Source organism: Ostrea edulis, chromosome 2 (genome assembly GCF_947568905.1).
Source record: "Ostrea edulis chromosome 2, xbOstEdul1.1, whole genome shotgun sequence".
Taxonomy (NCBI): Eukaryota; Metazoa; Mollusca; class Bivalvia; order Ostreida; family Ostreidae; genus Ostrea; species Ostrea edulis.
This window is the reverse complement of record NC_079165.1, coordinates 23,168,428-23,195,374: the sequence shown is the minus strand read 5'-3', so window position 1 is coordinate 23,195,374 and position 26,947 is coordinate 23,168,428. Positions and strand designations below refer to the sequence as shown.

Genomic DNA, 26,947 nt, shown 5'->3' with positions numbered 1-26,947 from the left:
TTAATTTGTCTGTACAAAAATTTATGTTGCAAGATTGTATTCGCATTTTTTTTTTCGAAATTCAAAGTACGTATATAATTCTATAGAAATGTCTACCTAGAACGGTGTATATCCCCGTGACCAGCAAGAGGGAGACTATGGCGACATAGTTATTCCAGCCCAGAGAAAGCTGTATGAATAACGCTTCGGAGAAAATGCTGACCTGATGCCATATAAAATAAAGTACACATGAACTGACAAATCAGCGGCTGATTGAGAATAAGCAGTACGACTCATCAATAGGAACGTCTATTTCTAGATATTAATAAGATACCTAGTAAATAACAATATCATCAATTTGGATGCAAGGTGAAGATAACGAACAGTGATCAATCTCATAACTCCTACAACCAATACAAAATAGATAGTTGGGCAAACATGGATCTGATTTCCTTTTCTTAAAATTCATTTCATTATCTCCATCTTGAGTGTATATCAAATTTTCTCCAATTCAGGGTCCTGTAGGATTCAATCATTTGAGTACAATAATAAAACTAAACCATTGATGAACTTGTCACTCACTATCTTAAGTGTTCATTGATGGGTTTTGGTAGGTGAAGATAACAGTGATCAATCTCATAACTCCTATAAGCAATACAAAATAGATAGTTGGGCAAAGACGGACCTCTGGACACACCAGAGGTGGGATCAGGTGTCTAGGAGGAGTAAACATCCCCTGTTGACCGGTCACACCCGCCGTGAGCCCTATATCCTGATCAGGTAAACGGAGTTTATGTGACGGAAATCAATATATAGGTTAAAATGCAATAACTTTTATTTTGATCAAAGATATGCGCCTCAGGCTTTAGAACAAACAACACAGAAGATGATCCCTGTGTCTTTGAAAGGGGGACATTTCAGACTACCACACTGTGCTTGCACTGGATAGAAAAGGTATCCATCTTTGTTTTCTTGCCCATTTTCTAATTTCTGAGGTTGATCATCCACACAGGTGAAGACAGAGGCGGCTACATGGTCATTGCGTCCGGACATTAAATATCCACTGTACTCTTTTTTCCAGCCAGTATAGCATTCTTTCCTTGCTAGAGAAACAAAGAAAATATATTGAATAATATTATTAACCAATACCATGTTTTTTGCTATACGTCTCGTCGATCCAAGGCAAGAGAGGGGCCTTCCGATCATGAAGCGAACGCTAAAACCACTGATACTCCGTGACCGGTGCTAAGTGATATTGATTATCTTTAAATCGCTAATAAGTTATTCGGACTTAAATGTTCTTAAATCCAAGATAATTTAGCGTGAGTTTTTAAGGAAATAGTGAAATCCAAACACATGTGAAAAAGAAAAACAATATATTGAATTACTTTTATGTATTGAAGTCTTTTATATATCAAATGGCAAAGTACGATATGTAAGTCTGTTCTTTTACCTGGGATAACTATGACAGAGGTTTTGTCATTAGCCTGACAGACCGCACAGGGCACATCCTCATTGTGGAACTTGGAAGTTTTGCGGACTAGATTATAAGTCTCGTACTCGGCACCGTATAAATAACCACCTTTAAGTAAATCCATCTTTTGATCACCTTCCATATACGGATCCTCTGGCAAGCAAATTGGTTCCACGGCACCACCACTGTGTCTATAATGAGACCCCCCAGCATAACCTGTAAAAGCAATACATGTTGCGTTTAAGCTTGTGAGAAGGTAAGGTGTAGATAGCTTACATGTGTATTATCATTATATCATCTTTAGAGCAATGATATACTGTGCAAAATATATTCGACAGTCCTTAAACATTAAACACATAGATTGATAATTCTTGAAAAATCGTTTGAAATAGAAACAAATTACCCGATTTGACATTATTCGTCCAGGTGTACAGATGTACCAACCACAACTCTAAAATCTTTCAAATACTATAATAAATTTGATCTACTAACCACAACGCTAACATTTGTCAGATAATAAAACATTTTTTCGATCTGAGTACAGACGTTTTTCCTAAGCAATAAAATGAATGTAATATCATTCAAACTTTATCATAAATAATTTGTACGTGTAATAAATGTATTGACGCGCTTCGATCATAAAAATACTTAATGAAAGACAGTCATGTATATATATATATATATATATATATATATATATATATATATTCTATGTTTGTATCGGGGTCTTAAAGTAGGTTCTAAACTATTGATACCATATAAAAGGTTAATAGTTATTCTTGGTAAGTACGAAAAATACACATTATTGGTCACCATACCAATATCGGAATATTTACTTTAACTGGACAAAGGTACACATACTACTACAAAATATGCAGAATGCAGAATTATTTTTTTTTTCTAGGAAAATATTTCAAGGGAGATATTTATAAATACATGTATATTTGTCAGTGGAGAGAGAGAGAGAGAGAGAGAGAGAGAGAGAGAGAGAGAGAGAGAGCATTTATATAATCATCTCATAAAGTCGGTGTGTAACTAGAGTTGTAGTAATTGTCCTTTTGTCTGGAAGAGCAGGGTGCATACGAAATGCATTTTACGCCCCGTTATCATACAATAGCTCTACTTACCGTCGTTTTAAACAGAATTAGCTGCTGTCGAGCCATCCAGCACACCATATCAGGCTTCTTCAGAAAGAAAAATCGCTGAACTAACTAAAGATTTTAAAATCCCTATGAGATAATTAAAAGGACGCTTACCGCTGTAAACTACATTGGCACCCTCAGGACAATCACTGCGACCCCAATGGATATACACAGCACCGCTAGGCGCGGAACTTGATACCATTCCATACTGGACATTTGCCACAAGCAGGACTATCACACCAACAACGTAGCTCATTTTAGGGTGCTAATGGAAACGAAAAAGAGATATGTTATGAAAATTGACAGCTTTAAGCCTTTTGTAAGTCATCATACATGAAATTTCTACAATGGTACTCTAGAAAAGTAATTAAATTTTATGACATTTTATTATTTTCATGGAAAGATTTGTTGAAGTGTAATACAATAAAGTACAAAAATATTCCTTACCTTTATCAAAACCCAAGTTTGATCTCAGTTGTTGAAGCTTGGCTAAGATGTGCCTTAAGTAGGCAATACAGCACCTTATGTTACTCATTGACATCGTATATCTGTTTATCGTCTTCGATAACATGATATCAAGTCAACAAACAAGTTTGTAATGGCTAGACTCGTTACACGAGGTATCATAAACTAGATATTCACTTGACTCCTGAAGACAACAGGTGTTACTTTCATATCAAGTGACGCAGGAATACTATTATTCTCAAAAGTGGACTAGAGAAGATGCTCATTGATTCCCTCCTTGTTTAGTATATTTCACACAATTTTATCTGGTTTTAAGTTATTTGGAAAACAATTATTAATAGCAAACTATGAATTATGAGTGTGTACACTACGCAAAATATTTAAGTACTGCTCCACATAAAAGTTAGACCGGTCGTATAATAGGTGTGGTACATGAATATCTTGAAACTGAGAAATTTCTGTTTTAAAACAATTATTTGAGTGTAATATACCTATCAATGGTAAAAATTTACCATGTCCTTCATTTAGTGTGTGATCCCAGATCTGAAACCAAATGCACTTTCTTGTATGAAAATAACTGAATATGTACTATTTTCAGAATTCAATAAATCTTGTTCCCAAATGAATATTAGAAAGTTTAAATTTTTTAGGTAATTACTATATTCATCCTTAATCCTGAGGAGTATCTAAATTTCTGTGTAAATTATTGTTGGCATAGATATCGACTTCGAAAATTTTATAAAAAACCATTATTTGCCGTACGAGTTATGTCCATTTGGTACACAAAACTTAGGTGGCGGTTAAAAATCAAGATGTCAGCATCCACTGATGTCTGCTCTGCAATAGCATTTTGATCGCCCCTGTGGAACATATCACATATTTACACCGGAAACAGCTCTAATTTATTTGAAAGATTGTTCAAGAGCAATTTTAGGACATTTAAGAATTTTGGAATTTGAGTGAGAAGTCCGTGAACCTGGACTACTTGCCATCCGTTCTGCCCTCTGGCATTCGGATTGAGATCAAAACGTTACTGTTTGTGCCAACCACAGATACAGTCATGGAATCTACAGGAAACCATCGCATAAATGTGGATTTCCTGGTCATCCTCTAGATTGCAAGTGTAAGCCACAGAAAGGCATGAATCTGGATGTGTGTTTTGGCTCAATTTGAATGAGGAAAGTTATGTAGACTTGGCAGAGGTGAGTGTTCCTAACAAAATTGATCGTTATTTCTAATAATACCACAGTAGTTTAAAGATTAATTTTCATTTACTATTAAATATACACATACATGTACAATATGCATTTTGTGTTTTTATGATACTATCCACAATACCTTATGGAGAATGATTTGCAGGAGGTATTATTTGTATTATGTGTTTGGTAGACTAGCAACTGATCAAGTAGTTCCATGTGCAATTGTTAGTATTGGTGTATATTTGTATACTTTCAGTGGAATATATTCCTGTGTCAAAGTTCAAATGTAATGACATCATTTCACTGTATTAAACATGCAAACATTTTAGTAAACTAATTTAGGGCGCTTAAGGCAATATAAATCATAATTAGTAATAAACGTCAGAGGAAAAGACAGGAAAATGTCCAAATAGATAGGATACAGGGGTCAAAATTAACTTTTTCTACGTGACAGCCTAATTTTAATAAACATCAGAGGAAAAGACAGGAAAATGTCCAAATAGATAGTATTATGACATAAAAAAAGAAGAAAACAAACTGTAGTACAGAAGTTTGTAGCATTGAGGGATTACATGTAAAATAATTTAGTGGTTGCAATGAATTATAAAATTTATATTGATTACATTTCTGTATGTATGATCACATGATAGTTTCATGTAAAATTAAACTGTATATATATATTTGTATATTGGTGTCATTTCACTGTAATAAATATATATGCAATTATACACACAAAAATTAATATCTGACACATGTATATTTTTAATAAAGTATAAATCAAATTATTTTTAAAATAATTTTTTTAAAGTCAGAGCGTTTATTCTTATTTTAAGAATGATTAGTACAAATTTGTTCATCTTCATTAATAGTAGATGATCTTCACTTGACATTATACATTATCCACATATTTGTTTTCTTTATTTAATGAAGTATAAAAAAAATAATTTGGCAATATAGATCTGTCACTTTGAAATAGAGGACATTTAATCAGTGGAGGAATATAATTCACATCACACATTCTATAAATTCTTTTATTTTTGTCCATCAGTGTTAAAACAAATTTCATATCTTCCACTAACAATTCTACAGTATATCAGTGTATATGACACAGAATTTCAACACTACCTAATATTTTTTCTGTTGCATGTAAAAATGTGTTCAGGTTAAACAGGTACTGTATACGGTACCAATTTTGATGCACCAGATGAGCATTTTGACAAATAATGTCTCTTCAGTGATGCTCAACCGAAATGTTTGAAATCCGAAATAACAATGAAGTTTAGAGCTATTATAGGAAAAAAAAACAGTGTGACAAAAAAGTGGAGTCAAATTCGTCTAAGGATAAGAGCTATGCGTGAAGAAGATAATCCTTAATTTTGAAATGAATTTCTACATATTATTACAGAAATTAAATATACATCCGTATTTTCAAGCTAGTAACAAAGTACTTAACTACTGGGCTGTAGAGACCCTCGGGGACTAACAGTCCACCAGCAGAGGCCTCGACCCAGGGGTCATCATGTCAAACTGATACGGTACCAGTTTTGATGCGCCAGATGCGCATTTCAACAAATAATGTCTCTTCAGTGATGCTCAACCGAAATGTTTGAAATCCGAAATAACGACATATGTATATGTAGACTGAGCATTGTCAAAATATTAGAATTTGAAGGATATTTGTTCAAACTCGAAACCTGCAAATAATGGCGAACATCTGTTTTACCTAATAGACTATTTCAAAAGTAAGAAACTAGTTGGTTAGTCCTTATTCTACATAGATTAGGTAAATTATTGTATTGCAGATTTGTTGGGATTCAATACACTTCCATGTACTATGAACATACTGTAGGCTGAAGATAAACTATTATTTATTTATATTAAACATTATGAACTGACAATCTGCTTACCTCTCTGATTTTGATTAATTATTACAAATTTTACTAGGACCTTTAGGGTATTATGCCTCTGGAAAGTCAGGGAATGTTAAATTTGTTTGTACTTAATTGTCCCACATTACTTATTATTCCATTATCATTGAAGAAAATAATAACAGAATAATCTATAGATCAGTTAACTTCTTTGAATAATGTATGTGACAATTATTGCATGAATTTGTATTGACTATGATTTTTCACAATTGAATACTTTACACTTAAGGTACTCCGTCCCTCAGGTGCAAAAAAATGAAGATGTATTTTTTTACCATTATTGTGAAGCTTTTCTTACGTACTTGTTATTATGACAAAGAATTGATAATTATTTACCATTGTATCCAGGTGATCTTATGAGATAATTGGTCATTATGTATACAGTAAATAATAGAAAACAAAAAGAGTTATCTCAGTTTCATCAAATTGTATTTCATATACTGTATGTCGACTTGTTTGCTGCCTAAACAAAATATCCATTGGGTGAAAGGATTACAAAAATATAAATAAATTGCATTGTATCCAGTAAAATATAAAAGATGATGACTGAAATCAATATGACATCAATTTTCAGAATGTAGAGTTATCTCTCTTCCATGAATTTGGACACAGCAGTAATGATAGATATGCGCTTTGTAATCCTGGGCTTGCCCTGAAAATTCTCTGTAAATAAGCTGTGTATCCCATCATAGCCTCTTCTCTGATGTGCTATCTGCAGGTGTTTGAAACCTAGTCCTGAAAAGATATCTTTTTACACATGCTTTCAGAAATAATGTGATTTTCAACTAATGGCATAAGAGTATGTAGATTTTTTGGGGGAAGTTTCCATCTGCTTTATGATATCAATGATGTACTGCATAGTAAAACTATACTGAAGATAAAATGAGTTAATATTGTGATGCTCAACAACTTTCTGGAGATATCTACAGTCTTCAACTGTACTATTGTAGTTTCTACCACTTCCTCGCTTTTGCCACCCAGCTTTTTCACAGGAATTTCTTGCCAGTGACTCTAGAGCAGGGACAGTCTCTCTCTCTCTCTCTCTCTCTCTCTCTCTCTCTCTCTCTCTCTTCTTCAAATTTCTTGGAGTAAGAATTGGTATGTTTAGCGTGGAAAAGATCTTTGAAACCCCAGCTTCGCCAATGCCTGCATAATTTAAAGCTGGAATAAAAGATTCATATACACCATGCATGCACTTACTGCTCTATTGTACAAACACGTATACTGTAGTAATTGACAACACAAGATCTCACAATCACATCTTTCACATCCAATTTCTGATACTTTACCATTGAGCCAAGGGATAAATCCTCTTTTCTATTCTACATACTATATATATATATACTAGTAGGAGTACTGGTACCTGCTACAACACTACTTGTATCCACATATGACCAGCTTCGAAAACATCTTTTACAGATAAATTGCAAAATACACACACGTTTAGGTTTTTATAAAAATACTTACCAACAGCAAGTTTGGTGTTGATATCAAAAGGACCTTGACCATTCTGACCTATATTGTGTCGTTTACCAGTTGGAATGATCGTCAGTTCGTCGCACTTCCTGCATCTCACATACAGTAAGCTGGCTAGTCCATAACGTCTCTCTTTCTCACAGTCAACAAGATCCAAAGGCGTATGACACAGAAAGCGCCCTCTTTGCAAATGATCCACCAGAATTGAAAATTCAACAACTCTTCTGCCTTGGAACAGATCAAATGTCTCTTTATTTTCATCATATTCATCTACCTGTGCTAGTGGATCTTCGCTGTTGACATCGATGAAGTCAGGGTGGTTGTTATTTCCATGTGCTAATGGTTATAGTAGCAGTAGACGAGGCTTTGAACCGACCTTTCTTATCTCTTTCTCGTATACAATTCCCCTCCATTTCCGTTTGTTTACATCTGTGAATTCTTATTCTTTTTTCAAAGAAGAGTTCCAAAAAATATAAATGCCGGAATTTATGATACGAATAAACTTTTTCCGGATTTTACGCGAGTTACCAAACATTGCTGAGGATTGGAGTCCCTTAATCTAAATGTTTGAAAACCTTTTAAAGAATTTTTAAGATTTAGTGTCGAGGCAATCCTTTGGTTGTGTGAATTCAAGTTCTGTTATGTCATGACCCTTTGAAGCTAGGTTGGGTCATAATATGGGGTCAAAATTTAAAATGTTAACTATCTCAACATTCTCACTAATAATGCAAAAATTGAATCTTGAATCTTTTATATATTATATTTTGGTTTGAATTAATTATTCTGACTAAAGGGCAGCTAAGCTTATAATAATATTTTCTTCTTTTCCAGCTGACAAAGAAAGAACAGACATTTCCAGTATAAGGAAACTGTATGAAAAAATTCTAAGAACAATAGTGTTTGATGTTAAATTTTGTCCATCAATGTCAATATGTACTCCAAATCTAAACTGATGGAATTATTCCCAGGGATTAAAGAACACCAGATTGATAAAGCACATTGACATACATTTATGCATGGTCCTGATGGAAGGTAATAGACAGTTTAGGCTACAAACCATCACAGACAGAAGATGGACAAAACAAAACTGGTTCATGCTGTTGAATTCTTCAGTGATCATACCTTTACACAAATGGTGTCATATGGTACAAGGAACATTACTGGACAGGAAATTACTATACCGAATGTCATTAAAACAGTAATGAACTCCTTTATTAAACCTCTACAAAGTTACTGCTCAGAATCAAGATTTGCACCTCTGGTTATCCGGGAGGGAGGGGGGGGTCCCATACCAAACCATATTATACAAATAAATTGCATATCCTAGTTTGTATTTGACCAATCAGAGACTAGACTATGATATGAATTAAAATAAATTATTTTGGAATATATAGTGTTTCACAAACACATCTTGTTCCTTAAATGTGTTATCAATCTCATGCAAGTATATCTTAGCCTTGATGATACATTTAATGAAAGGTTCAGATCTAAGTTGTAAAAGCGGTCATTTTAAAAGAACTGAAGAAAAAATCTAGAACAATAATTTTTTTTCTCATTGACATGATGTAAAATCTTTAGCTAGGTGATATTGCATTTATTAGACATTAACCCGTGTATGCACGGGTGGATATAAGATAATTATAGTAAATTTGGAAGCAAAAATTAGACATTGGAGATTTGAATTCTTAATTGAATAAAAGAAGAAAGTACATGTATTATTATTGATTACATCGGGCTTTTTGTGATTGTTTCTTGTTTGAAAGTGAAAGTTGTATACTGAATAATGCATAAATTTGACATCTCCATATATAAGTGAAATAGTTTTGAAATTTTATTTTTGAAATTTTAAATATAACCTGGTAGTTATTTCGATGAATGTTGATTCAACTCTTTAAAGAGATATGCAATTATTGCCAATACAATTTGTGATACATGTACAATGTACATATAGAAATCATGTACATTTGAAATAATAATAATAAACAAAACATTGATTTAATTAAAGAGTTTTTTTATGATCTGAGTACAATTGCACATGCACGATGTGTGATAAAAATGAGATTTACTTGAAAACAATGTGAAATTCAGGTTTCCTGTCATTTTAGCTCACCTAAGCATCACAAAGCATCTTTGGATGAAGGAAATTCACGTTTGTTGAAATGAAGGGTCATGTCCCTTTCAAAGGGGAGATAATCACAAAAATAGGGTGGGGTCACTTTAATAAAAATCTTCTCAAGAACCACTGGGCCAGAAAAGCTGAGATTTTCATGAAAGCTTCCTGACATAGTGGTTATTCAAGTTTGTTAAAATCATGACCCCCGGGGGTATGTTGGGGCCACAATACAAGATCAAAGTTATACATGGGAATATATAAAGGGCATCTTTAAAAATCTTCTTCTCAAGAACCATTGGGCCAGAAGAGTGGATATTTACCTGAGAGGTTCCTGATATAGAGTTAGATTCAAATTTGTTCAGATCATGACCCCCCGGGGGTAGGGTGGGACCACAATAGGGAATCAAAGTTTTACATGCAGTTATATAGGAAAATCTTCTTCTCCAGAACCACTAGTCCAATTTCAATCAAACTTAGTATAAACCATCCTTGGGTGAGGGGGATTCATATATTTCAAGCTACATGCGGGAATTTTTATCCAAAATTCAAATTTGCCTCTAAAATAGCCTCTTTTTTTTTTTAGAATGTATCAAATACACCTATTTTTCAGACAGAAATAAAACTATAATGGAAATGTTCAAATCATTAACTAAATATCAAACTAAATAACAAAAATACTACAAAATATTATTTTATGATGATTTGATATGAAATCAAACAACTAAATCCAGCATATTTGAATGAAAATTGTCATTTTTCATTTAAAAATGGACTTATCTATTTTATGACCTGAATGATATGCACGTGTTACCATGGCAATGGGAGTCAAATAACAGCCAAACTATGATGGTTTTACATTATGAAAATACGGATGTATATTTAATTGCTGTTATAAAATTTAGAAATTCATTTCAAAATTAAGGATTATCTCCCTCATGCATAGCTCTTATCCTTGGACGAATTTGGCTCCACTTTTTTTGGCACGCTGTTTTGGCTATATTTAGCTCTAAAACTTCATAGTTATTTCGAATTTCAAACATTTCGGTTGAGTATCACTGAAGAGACATTTTTTGTCGAAATGCGCATCTGGTGCATCAAAATTGGTACCGTATAAGTTTGACATTATGTGAGATTAAGTTGATGTGCCATAAAAAAAAATCGTGACAGTGCGTGTCGGATCCCTTATTTAAATGTTGAAGTGGTTACAGAGAATGACTGTTAATGAGATTGATTGATTGTATATTGTTTAACGTTCCTCTCGAGAATATTTTACTCATATGGAGACGTCACCACTGCAGTTGAAGGGCTGCAAAATTTCAGCCTATGCTCGGCGCTTATGGCCTTTGAGCAGGGAGGGATCTTTATCGTGCCACACCTGCTGTGACACGGGGCCTCGGTTTTTGCGGTCTCATCCGAAGGACCGCCCCATTTAGTTGCCTTCTACGACAAGCAAGGGGTACTGAGGACCTATTCTAACCCGGATCCCCACGGGATGCTGTTAATGAGAAATCATTACAATTTTAAATGCTATTTTTAGTAACAAGTGTGCATTTACACAATTTTCCCCCCCATTTACAAGCTTTTTATGATTTTATGACTGATAGTGTTAGATGTATCCAGTCTTGGGTTTTTAGATTTTTTTTATCTGAGAAAATGTTGAAAAACGGGAAGAATCTAAATTTGACTCATTATTGATTATCTCCCTTTTTCATGGACATTGACTAGATCTTACAATTGACATTAACGTATTTTTTTTATATGAACCGTTTCTTTAAACTCTATATTTCATTACAATAAATTCATTTTAAAACAATTATATCAAATTTGTGCATTATTTAATTTTTTAAATCTTACGATTATACCACGAAATACTTGGATAATAGGCATTGACTATGTCTTAAACTGGGTGATCGTTACTATAGAAACCAAACAGGTGTAAGAAAAAAATGAGGTTATATGTTCGCTTCTAAAGGCAAAAGGTATCAACATGCCAAGTTTCATAAAAATCGACAGACCTTGATGTGCCACTCCCTGCCTGACTCTTATATGGAGTAGTACTTAATTGTAATATATGATTAGATATAGCGGATGTGGCATGATTCAACGGGATTGCTTACTCCTCCTTTATACACAGTCTCATTTTTGATTATATATGGTTAATGAAAATCAGAATGACACATTGTATAAAAACGAGACGACTCCTTTATCACGTTATAACAACATTAAGTTGTAATGTTTGTTATTGTCAACAATTACCACATATTTTGTAGGAAATTCCAATTGTTAAATTGAAGTTGAATTGTTAAAAATAATTGGTTTTTTTTAATAAGACTTGGATTCAAAAATTTGAAGATTGAGTGATCTTTGGCTTTGTAGGTTATACCATTTCCAGTTCAAATTTGAAGAAAAAATGGAAACAATTTAAATTCACCACTCCTGCATTCAGCAAAATCTTCCGCACATTAGGATCTGTAATATGTTGCAACAAGTATATTCGTGGGAAATACAGGGTGTAGACGTAAACTTGAAATAAGATGGAATAAAAGACTGACCATGTCTATAACAAAGAAGTTTGCTTATGTACATGGTATATATTCCTTTTTTTGGGAAAATTTAGTTTAAACTTAAGATTCTTGATGTAGCAAACATTGAAAAATATTAGAAAAGAAAAACATACTGACGACTGAGGCACGGTATTTAAGATTGGACATGTTATTCGAAATAAAACAATACTAACCACTGGGGCACGGTATTGAAGATTGGACATGTTATTCGAAATAAAACAATACTAACCACTGGGGCACGGTATTGAAGATTGGACATGTTATTCGAAATAAGACAATACTGAGGACTGAGGAACGGTATTTAAGATTGGACATGTTATTCGAAATAAGACAATACTGAGGACTGAGGAACGGTATTTAAGATTGGACATGTTATTCGAAATAAGACAATACTGAGGACTGAGGAACGGTATTTAAGATCGGACATGTTATTAGAAATAAGGAACATACAGGAGCTGGAATCGGATGGCAGAATTGGTTAGAATCCATTTAGAAAGAACTGTGTTCTTACCGGATAACAGAATCCATATTCATAGATATGAAAGACAAAAGGACATTGCAAGGTGAAAAAAGAATTCACTCAATCCAAATTTCGATGTCAATGATAAGCTTAGAAAAACAAACATCACGCTAGGTATTATATCCCCGGAGAATCAATGACAGAATACGGAATGAGCGAGAAAAGGTTAGCGAATGCGAATTAGATGCAAATGAAAAATGAATCTTGGAACATTTGATGTGAATTACTAATCTTATTTTACATAGTGCTCTTTATTACGAAATACCCCCTCTACGTGATCAGGATGTATCGAGGGTCCAGAGCGGGCGTGACCAGTGAACAGGAGATGCTTGCTTCTCCTGGAACCTAATCACAACTTTAGTGTGACCAGTGGTCTGTGTTAGAAGTTGACTTTGTGTTCTTTATAGCATTATGAGATTGATCACTGCTCCCTGTCGTCACCTTTGAATCCAGACAATTGAACACAAACTACTGGTGTAGAAAAGCGATATCAATTGGATGAGACGTGCCAAATTGTTTAAGAAGAAGCAGGACATTTAGAGGATTCGAATTTCCAAATAAGTGATACCAGTGGCGAGTCTAAGGATTCTGATGATAAATGTGTTAAGACCAGTAAAATAACTTTTGCGTAGTGTTGCACTGGGAATCATAAAATACGATGCTCGTCGTTCGCGGAGTCGGTATTTTTTTTCAGGTAGGGGTCTAATTTTTTGCTTAGCATGCAAATGTACTAACTCATTTTTTTCATGGTATATATGTAAACTTTATACGGTACCAATTTTGATGCACCAGATGTGCATTTCGACAAGTAATGCCTCTTTAGTAATGCTCAACCGAAATAACAGTAAAGTTTTAGGGCTATTTTAGGGACGAACTGGAAATCATAAAATACGATGCTCGTCAATAACTGATTCAGGAATTTTTTCCAGGTAGGGGTCTAATTCTTTGCTTAACATGCAAATGTAATAGCTCATTTTTTCATACACCATCATGGTGTATATCTTACAAATTCCAGGAGGTCCAAACCCCCGACCCACCTTTAGATCCGCGCATACGTAACTTTAAACGTTGGAGTTGTATTATTCTGAAGCCCAGTTTGAAGTAGTAATTAAAGTTCTGTAGCGAAATGGAGACAACAAACTGCCCATATGCACCTAACGTATAAGTATTAGAATTGCACGTGTACCTTGCAGCTGCAAAGCGACATCTAGACTATTTCTCAGTGGAAATCCATGTGCAGTGGTGAAATGGTGTACATATTTACTATCAGAAATGCAACTACCAAGAATTATTGGTGTTATTGTTTAATGACCTTGAGTACCAAGTAAAGGTCAAAGAGGTGGGGGCTCTAAGGACCAAAAGCAGTCCTATCTCGGAAATGTACCATGTTTTTTTTTCCTGAACACACGTGTATGTATGGCTGTATGTTTCTAATATAATGCTAAATTGTCAAGGGAAGTCAAATTTGGAAGAAAATATAATGATAAAGTTGAGAGCATTCCACGTCCAGAAACATTAGAAATAAGCACACTGATTTTGACTACCGATAACTCCGTTTACCTGATCAAGATATAGGGTTCATGGGGGTGTGACCGGTCGACAGGGGATGCTTACTCATCCTAGGAACCTGATCCCACCTCAGGTGTGTCCAGGAGTCCGTATTTGCCCAACTATGCAAGGTGAAGATAACGAACAGTGATCAATCTCATAACTCCTATAAGCAATACAAAATAGATAGTTGGGTAAACACGGACCCCTGGACACACCAGAGGTGGGATCAGGTGCCTAGGAAGAGTGAGCATCCCCTGTTCACCGGTCACACCCGCCGTGAGTCCTATATCCTGATCAGGTAAACGGAGCTATCTGCAGTCAAAATCAGTGTGCCAAGAACGGCTTAACAATCGGTATGAAACACGTCAGACAACATTTGACCCAATGCGAGGTTGTACTGACGAACTAGATCGTTATAACGACCATATAATTTGCAAAATGCTGACTTCAATCGAGACTGTTGAAACCCCTGTACCATCAACTTGTTTGTCAGTAGCTTACCTCGATTTAAAATCTGACTATACACAGAACAAGCTAGTGCATATCGAATCAGTTGAGATATATAAACACCATATGCAAGTGATAATGGAATATTGCTACACAAATATGGGAAGTTGACGATGGAGAATCTGAAATCATCCCATTTGTCATACAGTTGAGTTGTCAGTTTGTCGTTAATGTCTACTTTCAATAAAATATCTAAGTATGAAGCAGAAGTGGACGACTCCGTGGTGTCCTTTATTTCGTATCTATATTGTATTGCTTGTAGGAGTTATGAGATTGATCACTGTTCGTTATCTTCACCTTTCATCAAACCAGAGACTCCTTTGGTTGAAGAATTCATTAACAGTACCTGGGAGCCACAGTACTTACCGGTGGTACCTGACCTGAATTTGCGTTCTATAATTTTACTATTTTGTAGTCCCCATATCTATCTCGCCATCCTTTGGGAAGCTTACAATATACAGATATGATATCTCATACATTTTATGACATATCTCATATCATGTGGGGATCCGTGTTAGGTTGGGTCAAAAGTACCCCTTCCATGTAGTAAGAGGCGACTAAATGGGGCGTTCATTCGGACGAGACTGCAAAAACTGAGGTCCCAGGTCACAGAATGTGTGGTACGATAAATATCCCTTCCTGCTGAAAGTTCGTAAGCGCCGAGCATAAGACCTAAATTTTGCAATGTTGACGTCTCCATATGAGTGAGAATTCTCGAGAGGGACGTTAAATTAATTTACAATCAATCAATCAATCTATCTTATGAAATATATGAGATATCTTATAAACTTTCTTTTATAAGATATCATATAAAAGTTATGAAATCTTGTAAAAGTTATAATGCAAGGTGAAGATCACGAACGGCGATCAATCTCATAACTCCTATAAGCAATACAAAATAGATTGTTGGGAAAACACGGACCCCTGGACACACCAGAGGTGAGATAAGGTGCCTAGGAGGAGTAAGCATCCCCTGTTGACCGGTCACACCCGCCGTGAGCCCTATATTCTGATCAGGTAAACGGAGCTTTCCGAAGTCAAAATCAGTGTGCCAAGAACGGCTTAACAATCGGTATGAAACAAGTCAGACAGCATTTGACCCAATGTGAGGTTGTACCGAAGAACTAGATCGTTATAACAACCATAGAATTTGCGAAATGCTGACTTCAGTCGAGACTGTTGAAACCCCTGTTCCATCAACTTGTTTTATATATCTTGTAAAATGTCCGAAATATCTTTTATTAAAAACGTCTAGAAGATGTCTTATAACGTTTATGAAATATCTTATAAAGTTTTTATGCGATATCCTATATACTATATAAGCTATCTCATATATTTAATGACATATCTTGTAATGAAAATATATATCTGATATATTTTATAAGACATCTTATATATAATAACGATATCTCATAAACTTTAGAAGATATCTTATTAGAATATATGAGATATCTTTAAAGAAGAATAAATGTGAAAAAGGCGTGTCATGTATCTTCACGTCGCTGGATAAATATCTTTTGATGTATTGCTTTTCTTGCTTAAGTCGCACTTTACAGGAAATTATTTTGTATAGTTGTCCCTATACAGATCTTTTCTTCTTAAATGAAGACAAAAAGCATTTTATCAGATGATATTTTCTGTTCTGTATTTTTGACATTTACATATACATTCACATCGTTGATACAAATAAAATCTATACGATATCCATAAAAACTGGAAGAATTTATTTTAATACAGATGATTTAGAATTTAATGGAAAAGGCCATATAAAATTCCTGTAATGCTAATTCCTATTACAAAATTGACAGCCAATATAGTCCGCCATTTTGAATTTTCAGTTAAAAATATCTTCGCTCGCGCATCGTCAAACACCATCTCTTCTTTGTTTTCCTCTGATGCCAAACCACATATTTCATTCACCCAATGTTTCCAAAGAGAACGGTGGTTCTTGGACTTCCCTACCACGGAAGCAAGATTTTCTTCAGACGCTGAAAAAATATGAAAGTGGATCTTATTTCTTGAATTTACCCATTTTGGTGCTGCAGATCACGTGATAAAAATCATTCCAAACACTGTATGTTCTTAATAGAATCAGAAAATACTGTGTACAGGGAAATATTTGTCCCTCTCAAATCTCTCTTTTAACACAAATATGTCTGGGCGAATTTAAAACGGGGCGAAACTGTCTGTAAGTGTAGAAATAGGGCGGAAATAACCTTGTATACAGTATTCAAATTAAAAGTCACATTACCGATAGTTTTTTCTGAAGACACCTTAAAATTAGTGTCAGGATTAACTTTGACCATTTCGTCTTCGCTCTCCTCATTGCTAATGTGTACAGTGATCCGTGTTTGCCAAGTCAGATTCTTCATCTGGAGATAACAAAGCAAAAGCAACGATGAAAAGTAAAGATAACGAACAGTGCTCAATCACAGTAATCCTTTAAAGAACACAAAATTGAGAATAGGAAAAACAAAGACCCCTGAAAACACCAGATGTGAGATCATGTTGTTTTAAAAATGTTTGTAAAATTAAATCTGTAGATATTTAATACTCAAACAGTATTTTATAATAAATAACATAATAAAGATTAGGCAGCAGGCAACGCCTATATATATCTCCTTTAAGGTATAAGGTAAAGTTCACATAATGATGTACCTAAGAAATTACAATATAGATATGAAGTAAAAGGAAAACATATCATTCAAAGTATAATGATAATATAAGGAGTATGATTTCTTGATATGAATAATAAGCTAACAAAAGAGAAATGTGGGATGGTTAATAGGAACTTTGGGTAATACAAAGGAGAAAAAATGAAATCGAATAAAAATATATAGTGAAAGAAAAACGAATAAGTACTATAAAGCAGGAGAAAAAATGAGAGTACCGACTCAACAGGATAAGAACAGACATACATTAACAAACTCGCATGTATTAAATGCATTTTCAAAATATTTTGCTTTCCAAAATGCATTTCTGAACATATTCAAAACTCTTTATGTTATCTTTGAACTCAAGAATCTCATCACCACTCAGCAATAAGTTTAATAATATGGGAACTTGCAGCTGCATTGCATTTATTGACTCTAAAAGAGTACTGGGAAGTGAACACATTCAAAGAAAAAATGATAAGCATTTTCAGTAGGGTGACCACACGTATCACAAGTAACATTATCTCGTAGAAAAGTTAATAAACTTATTTTATTTTACAAAATAGTATAAGAAATTGCTCCCCAATATCTTCAAGAACTTTTGATACCTTACATTCCTCCACATAATTCATATAAATTGGGAAACTATGATAATCTTAAATTTAGGACCTCATCACATATGAATAGCTTTGTACCTCCAACAATCAAACTATTGAATGACGTACCAACACATATTATAAACTCTTACATCATTTAAAACTGTTACAAAAACTGAATAAACTGTTTAATCATGGTAAACGCAATGCAAACAGTTTGCATTGCCAATTGAGAGATAATGCTAGTAATCTAAATTTTGACTTACATAGTCAATTTCTATGAGAAATCTGTAGATATGATTGAACTACGAATGAATTTTGATTAACATCAACTTTACGGTAAGAATTTCTTCTTTAGTTTTTTTTTTTTTTAGTAGACATCCTATTTTGAGTAAACACCCTATATCCGTTGTTTGGTTTACCTCTTCTTCTGTCTGTGGTTTGGTAAGTAGGCTGATGACGATGCTAGCGACGGAGGTGATTATAACGACTAGAGCACCAAAGTACGTGTAGTGGAGATTCGCGAGAACAGAGGGGCGTTCATCCTCCTCTCCACATTGGGGCGCAGGATATGCCAAATCGAGTCCCAACCTTATTATCCCGCTCATGTGACCAATCAGCATTCCCCAGAAAGCTCCCTATACGCCAAATAAATTAAGTTTTCCAGATTGTAATGTAGACAATGTAAATATGAAACGAATATCAAGAGATTTAAATATGTCCCGAATTCATACTTGTTCCGTCATACGTTTCCAAGCGACAGCGAGAAAAAACAGCGCTCCAATTGGTGTTCCCAGATAGCTCTGAACTGCATTGATGTAGGCAAAGAGTTGCCCTCCTTGTGATGATCTTACCAACGGTATCCATAGAATACTGACCACACAAAGGATCACAATAAAGATTCTAAAATAACATTACATAGGTCAATACACATTACGGTGATATGCGCCATGGTGATCTGCTGAATCTTATCTCGACAACTTACGATATTCTGCAGACAGACAAAAACATAAGGTGCATGCATAATGGTTGCTCAAAGATGGCGAAGGTACTAAAATCTCCCTTCCTTTATATATTCAAGTACCTGCCTACGATCAACAATTCTCTATCTCTTGCTCTAGGGCGCATGGGTCTCCAAAGGTCCATAGTGAAGATAGTACTCGAGCTATTAAAGATGGAAGTTAGGGAACTCATATTGGCTGACAGCATCACGGCCATCAGCAATCCGCGGACACCTAAAAATAGATAGACAATAGAAATTTCATCGTGGAAGACAAACTGATGCTTCGTCTCATTGTACAGTAGTTGTGCAACTGTGAATCGTATTTGGAAGCAACAATTGCAATCGACAACTCGTGAAAAGGTTTAGAGAAAAATAACATGGATCATAAAGAGAAATGACAGCATCTTTATCAGGAAAGATATGCATGACGGCATATCTAATTATTTATCTATTGATTTTTTCCCCACTCATATTGAGACGTCACCAGGTTTAGTTGAAGTACAACAAAATTGGACTTAACATTTAGTCAGCACATCGCAAATTCTATGGTCGTTATAAAGATCTAGTTTGCCAATACAACCAATCATTAGGTTAAATGCAGTCTGACTCGTTTCATACAGATTGTTAAGCCGTTTTGGCACACTGATTTTGACTACCGATAGCCCCGTTTACCTGATCAAGATATGGGGCTCATGGCGGGTGTGAGCGGTCGACAGGAGGTGCTTACTCCTCCTAGGCACCTGATCCCACCTATGATATATCCAGGGGTCCATGTTTGCCCAACTCTTTATTTTGTATTGTTTCTAGGAGTTATGAAATTGATCACTGTTTGTTATCTTAATCTTGCACCTATCCTTAGCGCTCACGGTCGTAGAAGTGAGGTCTCATTAACGTGCCAACGCTTGCCGCGACATGGGGCTTCCGTTTTTAAAGTTATATCGGAATACCCGTGATTCTCACTTCTAAATGCCGAGGGTATGGCGAAAGAAAAATCATTACCGATGTCACATTTTAGGCTGCAAAGGGAATGCTCTACGATAGGGCTAAGGCGATCGGTGCAATAATTTTTTGTTTGTATTTGTGATGGGGCTACCACAAAGAGTCATTATTGTTGATGTTGAGTTATTAACAACAATTATAAACATTTCTTAGATCTGAAGAATAAACATTTATTGGATGAATACACATGAAATTCACACCGATGATAGTATGGTCATGTCATAACAGCGACATGAAAACTCGATGTGCAAGATCTGATCCGAAAACCGCATCCTTTTACTTTTATTATCCATATTTCGGTGAAGAAAGGGTGACCAATATCTAGGCTTAACTTTACAAGTGGTAAATTTTATAAGGCAATAAGATACAAACCATATGGCAAAAGTTCCATGACAAGTTTAGGATAGGCAATGTTAGAACAGCCAACAGGGTTATCACAGTACTTCTTGCACTCCTCAGGATCCGCGCACCCTACTTCATCTGGAAAGTATTTACATTGAAACATCAAACATACGTAAATGTCTAAAAAATCGCGAATTCAGCAAGACAGTCAGTATATATTTTCGATGTTTGAAATACTTGTTTTTACAATGCAATTTCATATACATCTTTAGTAAAATGATTGGTAACTGGGTAGAGAGCTCTGCTAATCATCCCTGGGAAAATCATCATCACCAGTGGGAGCATCTTAAGGTACCCCGCAAGTAGAGCTCCACCTTTGGCATGAGACAGATTCCTGGCAGCCAGGGAACGCTGGATAATAACCTATAAAAACATCTTAATGATGAATTTATAAAATTAATAACTTCTAACACATGCGATTTTATTCATGGTAATCGTCCAATCTCGAAAAACTGCAGGGACTTAATATTGCGCGAGTAGCAAATTTCTTGATCCGTATCAATTCTCAAGAATGAACAATAGTTGTTCCCCTTCAAACTGTGAGAACTTAAAACCGCAAGTGCTATACTTTACAATCTAGGTATTTGGTGAAATACAAATATTAAGGATTTTATTACAGATGACAATTCTACAGTCAGATAAAATCATCGTATACAATAACCTGATCGCAGCACCAGTACCACAAACAACCAATGCTGGACTGAAGAAGCAAACCAGGCCATGGGTTGTCAGAGTTCACAGGGTCACGAAAAATGTGGAATGCATCACTTCGTGGCAGTCCGCATGTAGTGTTCTCATTTCGGATTGAAGGTATGGATTCCATGTTTTTCTTTTGAAATTCTCCATAACCACCAATTTTATTAAAACCTACAGTGTAAAATTAAATAAGTTAACTTCTGTACTGCAATTTATCCTACTGAACATTAATTAGAAGGCTTTCACATATGTAGCTATGCCGTGCTAATAAACATTACATGTATATCAATTTAACGCATAATAAATGTAACCAAGTTATAGATGTTTTGTAAAATCAACGTCGCCATATTAAGAGTATATATACGTGTCAAAGGTCAGGGTGGAAAAACGATTTTATCATAGATATCTTGCTGTCTTTTGATATTTTCTGATGATCTTTTTTCTTATATTTTGAGCGTTCCTGCTTTGAGAAACTATTTGTCATATCATGTTATTTACACTTTGTTGCTTTGTCATCCATACTATAAATATCCCACTTCACACAACAACAATCTACAGTATAATTGTAAATTCTGAATCCAAAAATGTAAAACAAAAGCTCTACTCATTACAGTGTGGTATTATTTGAGGTGAGTTATATTCTAATAATGGTACTATGAAAGGTGAAGATAACGAACAGTGATCAATCTCATAACTCCTATAGGCAATACAAAATAGATAGTGGGACAAACACGGACCCCTGGACACACCAGAGGTGGGATCAGGTGCCTAGGAAGAGTGAGCATCCCGTGTCGACCGGTCACACCCGCAGTGAGTCTTATATCCTGATCAAGTAAACGGAGTTATCCGCAGTCAAAATCAGTGTGCCAAGAACGGCTTAACAATCGGTCTGAAAGACGTCAGACAGCAATTGACCCAATGATAGGTTGTATTGACGAACTATATCGTTATAACGACCATATAATTTGCGAAATGTTGACTTCAATCGAGACTGTTGAAACCCCTGTACCATCAACTTGTTTGTCAGTAGCTTACCTCGATTTAAAACTGACTATACGCAGAACAAGCTCTAGCATATCGAATCAGTTGAGATGTATAAACACCATATATGGGTGATAATGGAATATATATATACATACATACATATATATATATATATATATATATATATATATATATATATATATATATATATCATGATAAGTTAAAAGAGAAATGAAAGTGTAAATCATGGTATTATCCAGGCACGTCGTAGCATCTTTTTTCAGAGCATAGATGAAGACGTTGAGAAAATATTGACAACTTCTAAGATCTAAATAGATAAAACTAATAAAGAAACCAAAACAAAAATATTCTGAAGTTGAACTAAAAGTCCTGCAAGAGTTCCTCATTCACAATATCTTTGTGGTCTTTGGTGACCAGGTCTTCGAATTGTGCTCCTTTGTTGGCTGATCGGTTTCTATATTCATGTAAAGCAGAATTTATGAAGAAACTTCTAGGTGAGAAGAAAAAAATATCTGTAACCTTCAATTCTACATTTAGATATATTGACGTTTTATCTATTAACAATAACTTTCATTCATATCTCGATTCGATATATTCCTGTGAGTTCGAAATAAAGGACACCACAGAGTCGTCCACTTCTACTTCATACTTACACATTTTATTGAAAGTAGATATTAACGGCAAACTAACAACTCAACTTTATGACAAACGGGAGGATTTCAGCTTCTCCATCGTTAACTTCCCATATGTATGTAGCAATATTCCATTATCACCTGCATATGGAGTCTATATCTCTTAACTACTACGATAAGCAAGAGCTTGTTCTGCGTATGGTCAGTTTTTAAATCGATGCAAGCTACTGATAAACAAGTTGATGGTACAGGGGTTTCAACAGTCTCGATTGAGGTTAGCATTTCACAAATTCTATGGTCGTTATAACGATCTAGTTTGTAAATACAACCTATCGTTGGGTCAAATGCTGTCTGACGTGTTTTATACCAATTGTTAGACCGTTCTTGACACACTAATTTTGACTGCGGATAACTCCGTTTACCTGATCAAGATATAGGGCTCACGGCGGGTGTGACCGGTCAACAGGGGATGCTTACTCCTCCTAGGCACCTGCTCTCACCTCTTGTGTATTCAGGGGTCCATGTTTGTCCAACTATCTATTTTGTATTGCCAATAGGAGTTATGAGATTGATCACTGTTCGTTATCTTCACCTTGCATATACAAGTTAATGACAGTGAAGAACCAAACATGCTAATTTCTTTACTTTAATCAAATTTGCATAATGAAATGACTTGCTAAAACTCTACAACCGGTCAGAATAAGTTGTAGCAAGAGTTTTACAACCATGAATTTTTTTCAGCCGTCGGGAAGCCTGTTTAATATACTCGGAAAATAAGCAAAATAATCTAGGTTTATCATCCATCATTTTCTGATTATGCAATGTGTTTCAGGACGACAACTCACTCGTGGATCGTACCCGTATCGTACAAATGATTAAATAATGAAAATAATATTATTGGAATGGTTTTGTCAACATAAACATAATTGAAATTTGTTGGCAAAAAATGAGGACTTTACAAAATCGGGTCGGACAAAATCAACCTCTTCCAAGCAGTTGTTCAATTGTCGACATTTGGCAGAATTACCAGTGAAATGCATTCAGAACTTGTATAATTCCTTACCAAGGCGAATTTTTGCTTGTATTCGATTAAAAGCTAGGACATCTAACTCCATTTTACATTTTATCTTATCAAAAGCACACGCTTGTTGTGCCAAGCGATATAACTTTTGATTGATGCTCACCATCTCCCACGAATACTTATGACACGAGGGTAACTATATGATACAGATGAACATTTTATGTGTATGAATTAGATTCGTGTAGACATGCCATCCTAATGAAGATTCTATGTAGCATTATACAAATTATGTATTGATGAATTTAATACATATAGGCTAGCTATGCAACGCTCAGTAACAATTTATGTGACCAATTTGATACATGTAGTTGTGCCATGCTTAAGGAACTTTGATGTATACAACTTCGATACATACCTGTATCAAAACAATGCTGGTGATATTGCAATCGTTACAACTTTGATAAAGGGTTCTTCATAGTTTGCGATGGGTGTTGTAACATACTTAGATTGATAGTACATATACTCACTAATGATTTCAACTACAGAGTGCTGGAACAAATTTGGTATTGATAGTACTCACTTATTCCAACTACAGCAAACGATCCTAAAGTCAAGACAATGGTTTGAAAAGCATCTGTATAGATAACAGCTGTCAGACCACCTGTGAATTTATCAATATCATATACTGCATCAGCGGAAGTAAAGAGTTTTCCCATTACATGGGTGTTCTTCATCATTATTCATCAAAGCATTATTCGTGATTGTTTGATTGTTTTACGTCCCTTCGAGAATTTCTTACTCATATTCAGACATTTGTGGTTGTAAGACTTCATTCAATTTGTCTGTACCAACATTTATGTTGCAAGATTGTATTCACTTTTTTTTTCGAAATTCAAAGTACGTATATAATTATATAGAAATGTCTACCCAGAACGGTGTATATCCCCGTGACCAGCAAGAGAGAGGCTATCGCGACATAGTTATTCCAGCCCAGAGAAAGCTGTATGAATAACGCTCCGGAGAAAATGCTGACCTGATGCCATATAAAATAAAGTACACATGAACTGACAGCGACTAAGTAGGACTCATCTGTAAGAATGTATATTTCTAGGTATAACTAAGATACCCAATAAATAACAATATCATCAATTAACTAATATACCTAATAAATAACAATACCATCAATTAACTAAGAGACCTGGTAAATAACAATATCATCAATTATCTAAGATGCCTAATAAATAACAATATCATCAATTAAGTAAGATACCTAATAAATAGCAATATTATCAATTAACTAAGATACCTAATAAATAACAATATCATCAATTAACTAAGATACCTAATAAATAACAATATCATCAATTAACTAATATACCTAATAAATAACAATATTATCAATTAACTAATATAGCTAATGAATAACAATATCATCAATTAACTAAGACAGCAAATAAATAACAATATCATCAATTAACTAAGATGCCTAATAAATAACAATATCATCAATTAACTAAGATACCTAATAAATAACATAATCATCAATTAACTAAGATACCTAACAAATAACAATATCATCAATTAACATCTAACAAATAACAATATCATCAATTAACTAATTAATTATAACTAAGGTCACAGCGAGTGTGACCGGTCGACAGGGGATGCTTACTCCTAGGCACTTAATCCCACCTCTAGTATATTAAAGGGCCCTTGTTTGCCCAGCTCTCTATTTTGTAGTCGTTATTGAGATTCATCACCGTTTCCTTACCCTCACCTTTCATATTTCCTTATTTATTTGACCTTGTATCTGAATTCAGAGTTGAGTGTTGCTAAGTTTTTTTGTGTTAAATCGAGTCAGGCTACTGACTAATAAGTTGATCTTACAGGTGTTTCCATGGTCTTGTTTAAAGTCAACATTTCACAAATTATTTTTTTTCGTTTTAATGATATAATTTACAAATACAAGCCATCACTAGATCAAATTCTATCTGACGCGTTTTATCCCAATTGTAAAGACCGTTCTAACCTACTGATTTTAACCACGGAATCCTCCGTGTACCTGATCAAGGTATAGAGCTCACTATGGGTATGACCATTCAACAGGGGATACTAATGCCACATCTGATATGCCCAAGGGTCCTCACTAGCCCTTCTCTTTACTTTGTATTCGTAAGATTTATGAGATTACCAGACTAATCGTTGCTCGTTAATCTTATTTCCCCCATTTTTTATCACTTCGTTATCTTCACTTGCTCATATAGGGATATATCACTGTATACTGTCTGATTTCCGTTGAATGTCCAAACCGATCGGAGCCTCTATATATTCCAGTAACATTGGCACAGAACATTTCATAGGACTGGCTGGATCCGGAGCGGCCGCGGGCATCGCCATGATTTCTTATGAATGGACGGTATTTAAACATACGGAGAAATGGTCTACTCTTATTTAATGAAATAAACTCAACGTGACGTAGCCTTAATTGATATTTATCAAATTAAGCTTAACATAATTGATATCCCTTATCTGGTGTAATTTAACAACTACATGTAGATGCTTATCCGAAATTGAACTTTACAAGCAAGAAAAAAAGACTAGATTTAATCCGAACAATAGATTTATCGGGATTGCTAGAATTTCATTCGTTGTAGTTTACGATTTTCCAGATATCTTCATTGTACCGAAAATCCCAAAATAAAATATAGATTATGCAAATTAGCAAAGCTTATTCCTCCTAGCACATGACCCCACCTCTGGTGTGTCCAGCGTCCGTGTTTACCCGCCTCTTAATTACCTGTATCCTTTATAGGAATTATAGTATGAGATTGATCACTGTTCCTTATCTCCACTTTTTGTCTTAGAGGCATTGTTACAGATAACCATGGACAATGATAGTGTATCATTAGTTAATAACGGCCTAAGATTTAGACGAAAAGGTACCCATAGCTTCGTCTTGTGAAATTCAGCAAATTATGTACATTAATAAACCTGAACCGTAGAATTTTTCTCACATAATAA

General features: G+C 34.8%; 2 protein-coding genes across 2 annotated transcripts; both read right to left on the bottom strand.

Annotated features, from left to right (window-relative positions):
* Positions 1-796: 796 nt before the first annotated feature.
* On the bottom strand, positions 797-3,171 carry LOC125681020 (short-chain collagen C4-like). The gene is made up of 4 exons (XM_048920902.2): positions 3,043-3,171; positions 2,710-2,860; positions 1,433-1,669; positions 797-1,082 (listed from the first exon to the last, which is right to left on the bottom strand). Exons 2-4 carry the CDS (start codon positions 2,849-2,851, stop codon positions 838-840), a joined length of 624 nt encoding a protein of 207 aa, XP_048776859.1. The 5' UTR covers positions 2,852-2,860; positions 3,043-3,171; the 3' UTR covers positions 797-837.
* Positions 3,172-16,639: 13,468 nt separating this feature from the next.
* Positions 16,640-26,323, bottom strand: LOC130051421 (sodium/myo-inositol cotransporter 2-like). Its single transcript, XM_056153337.1, has 11 exons — positions 26,209-26,323; positions 24,854-25,015; positions 24,507-24,587; positions 21,234-21,439; positions 20,808-20,935; positions 20,543-20,658; positions 19,253-19,403; positions 18,903-19,071; positions 18,591-18,806; positions 17,170-17,290; positions 16,640-16,906 (listed from the first exon to the last, which is right to left on the bottom strand). The coding sequence occupies exons 1-11, from the start codon at positions 26,321-26,323 to the stop codon at positions 16,668-16,670; spliced, it is 1,704 nt and encodes a 567-aa protein (XP_056009312.1). The 3' UTR covers positions 16,640-16,667.
* Between the last annotated feature and the right edge of the window lie 624 nt (positions 26,324-26,947).

Coding starts and splice junctions, on each gene's coding strand:
- LOC130051421 (XM_056153337.1), bottom strand. CDS start 26,323: ATGGCGATGCCCGCGGCCGCTCCGGATCCAGCCAGTCCTATGAAATGT. Junction 20,659..20,807: donor GGGATGATTAGCAGAGCTCT/CTACCCAGTTAC, acceptor TCAATGTAAATA/CTTTCCAGATGAAGTAGGGT. Junction 18,807..18,902: donor GGAAACGTATGACGGAACAA/GTATGAATTCGG, acceptor TTTGGCGTATAG/GGAGCTTTCTGGGGAATGCT.
- LOC125681020 (XM_048920902.2), bottom strand. CDS start 2,851: ATGAGCTACGTTGTTGGTGTGATAGTCCTGCTTGTGGCAAATGTCCAG. Junction 1,670..2,709: donor TGCCAATGTAGTTTACAGCG/GTAAGCGTCCTT, acceptor TTGCTTTTACAG/GTTATGCTGGGGGGTCTCAT. Junction 1,083..1,432: donor CTCTGTCATAGTTATCCCAG/GTAAAAGAACAG, acceptor TTGTTTCTCTAG/CAAGGAAAGAATGCTATACT.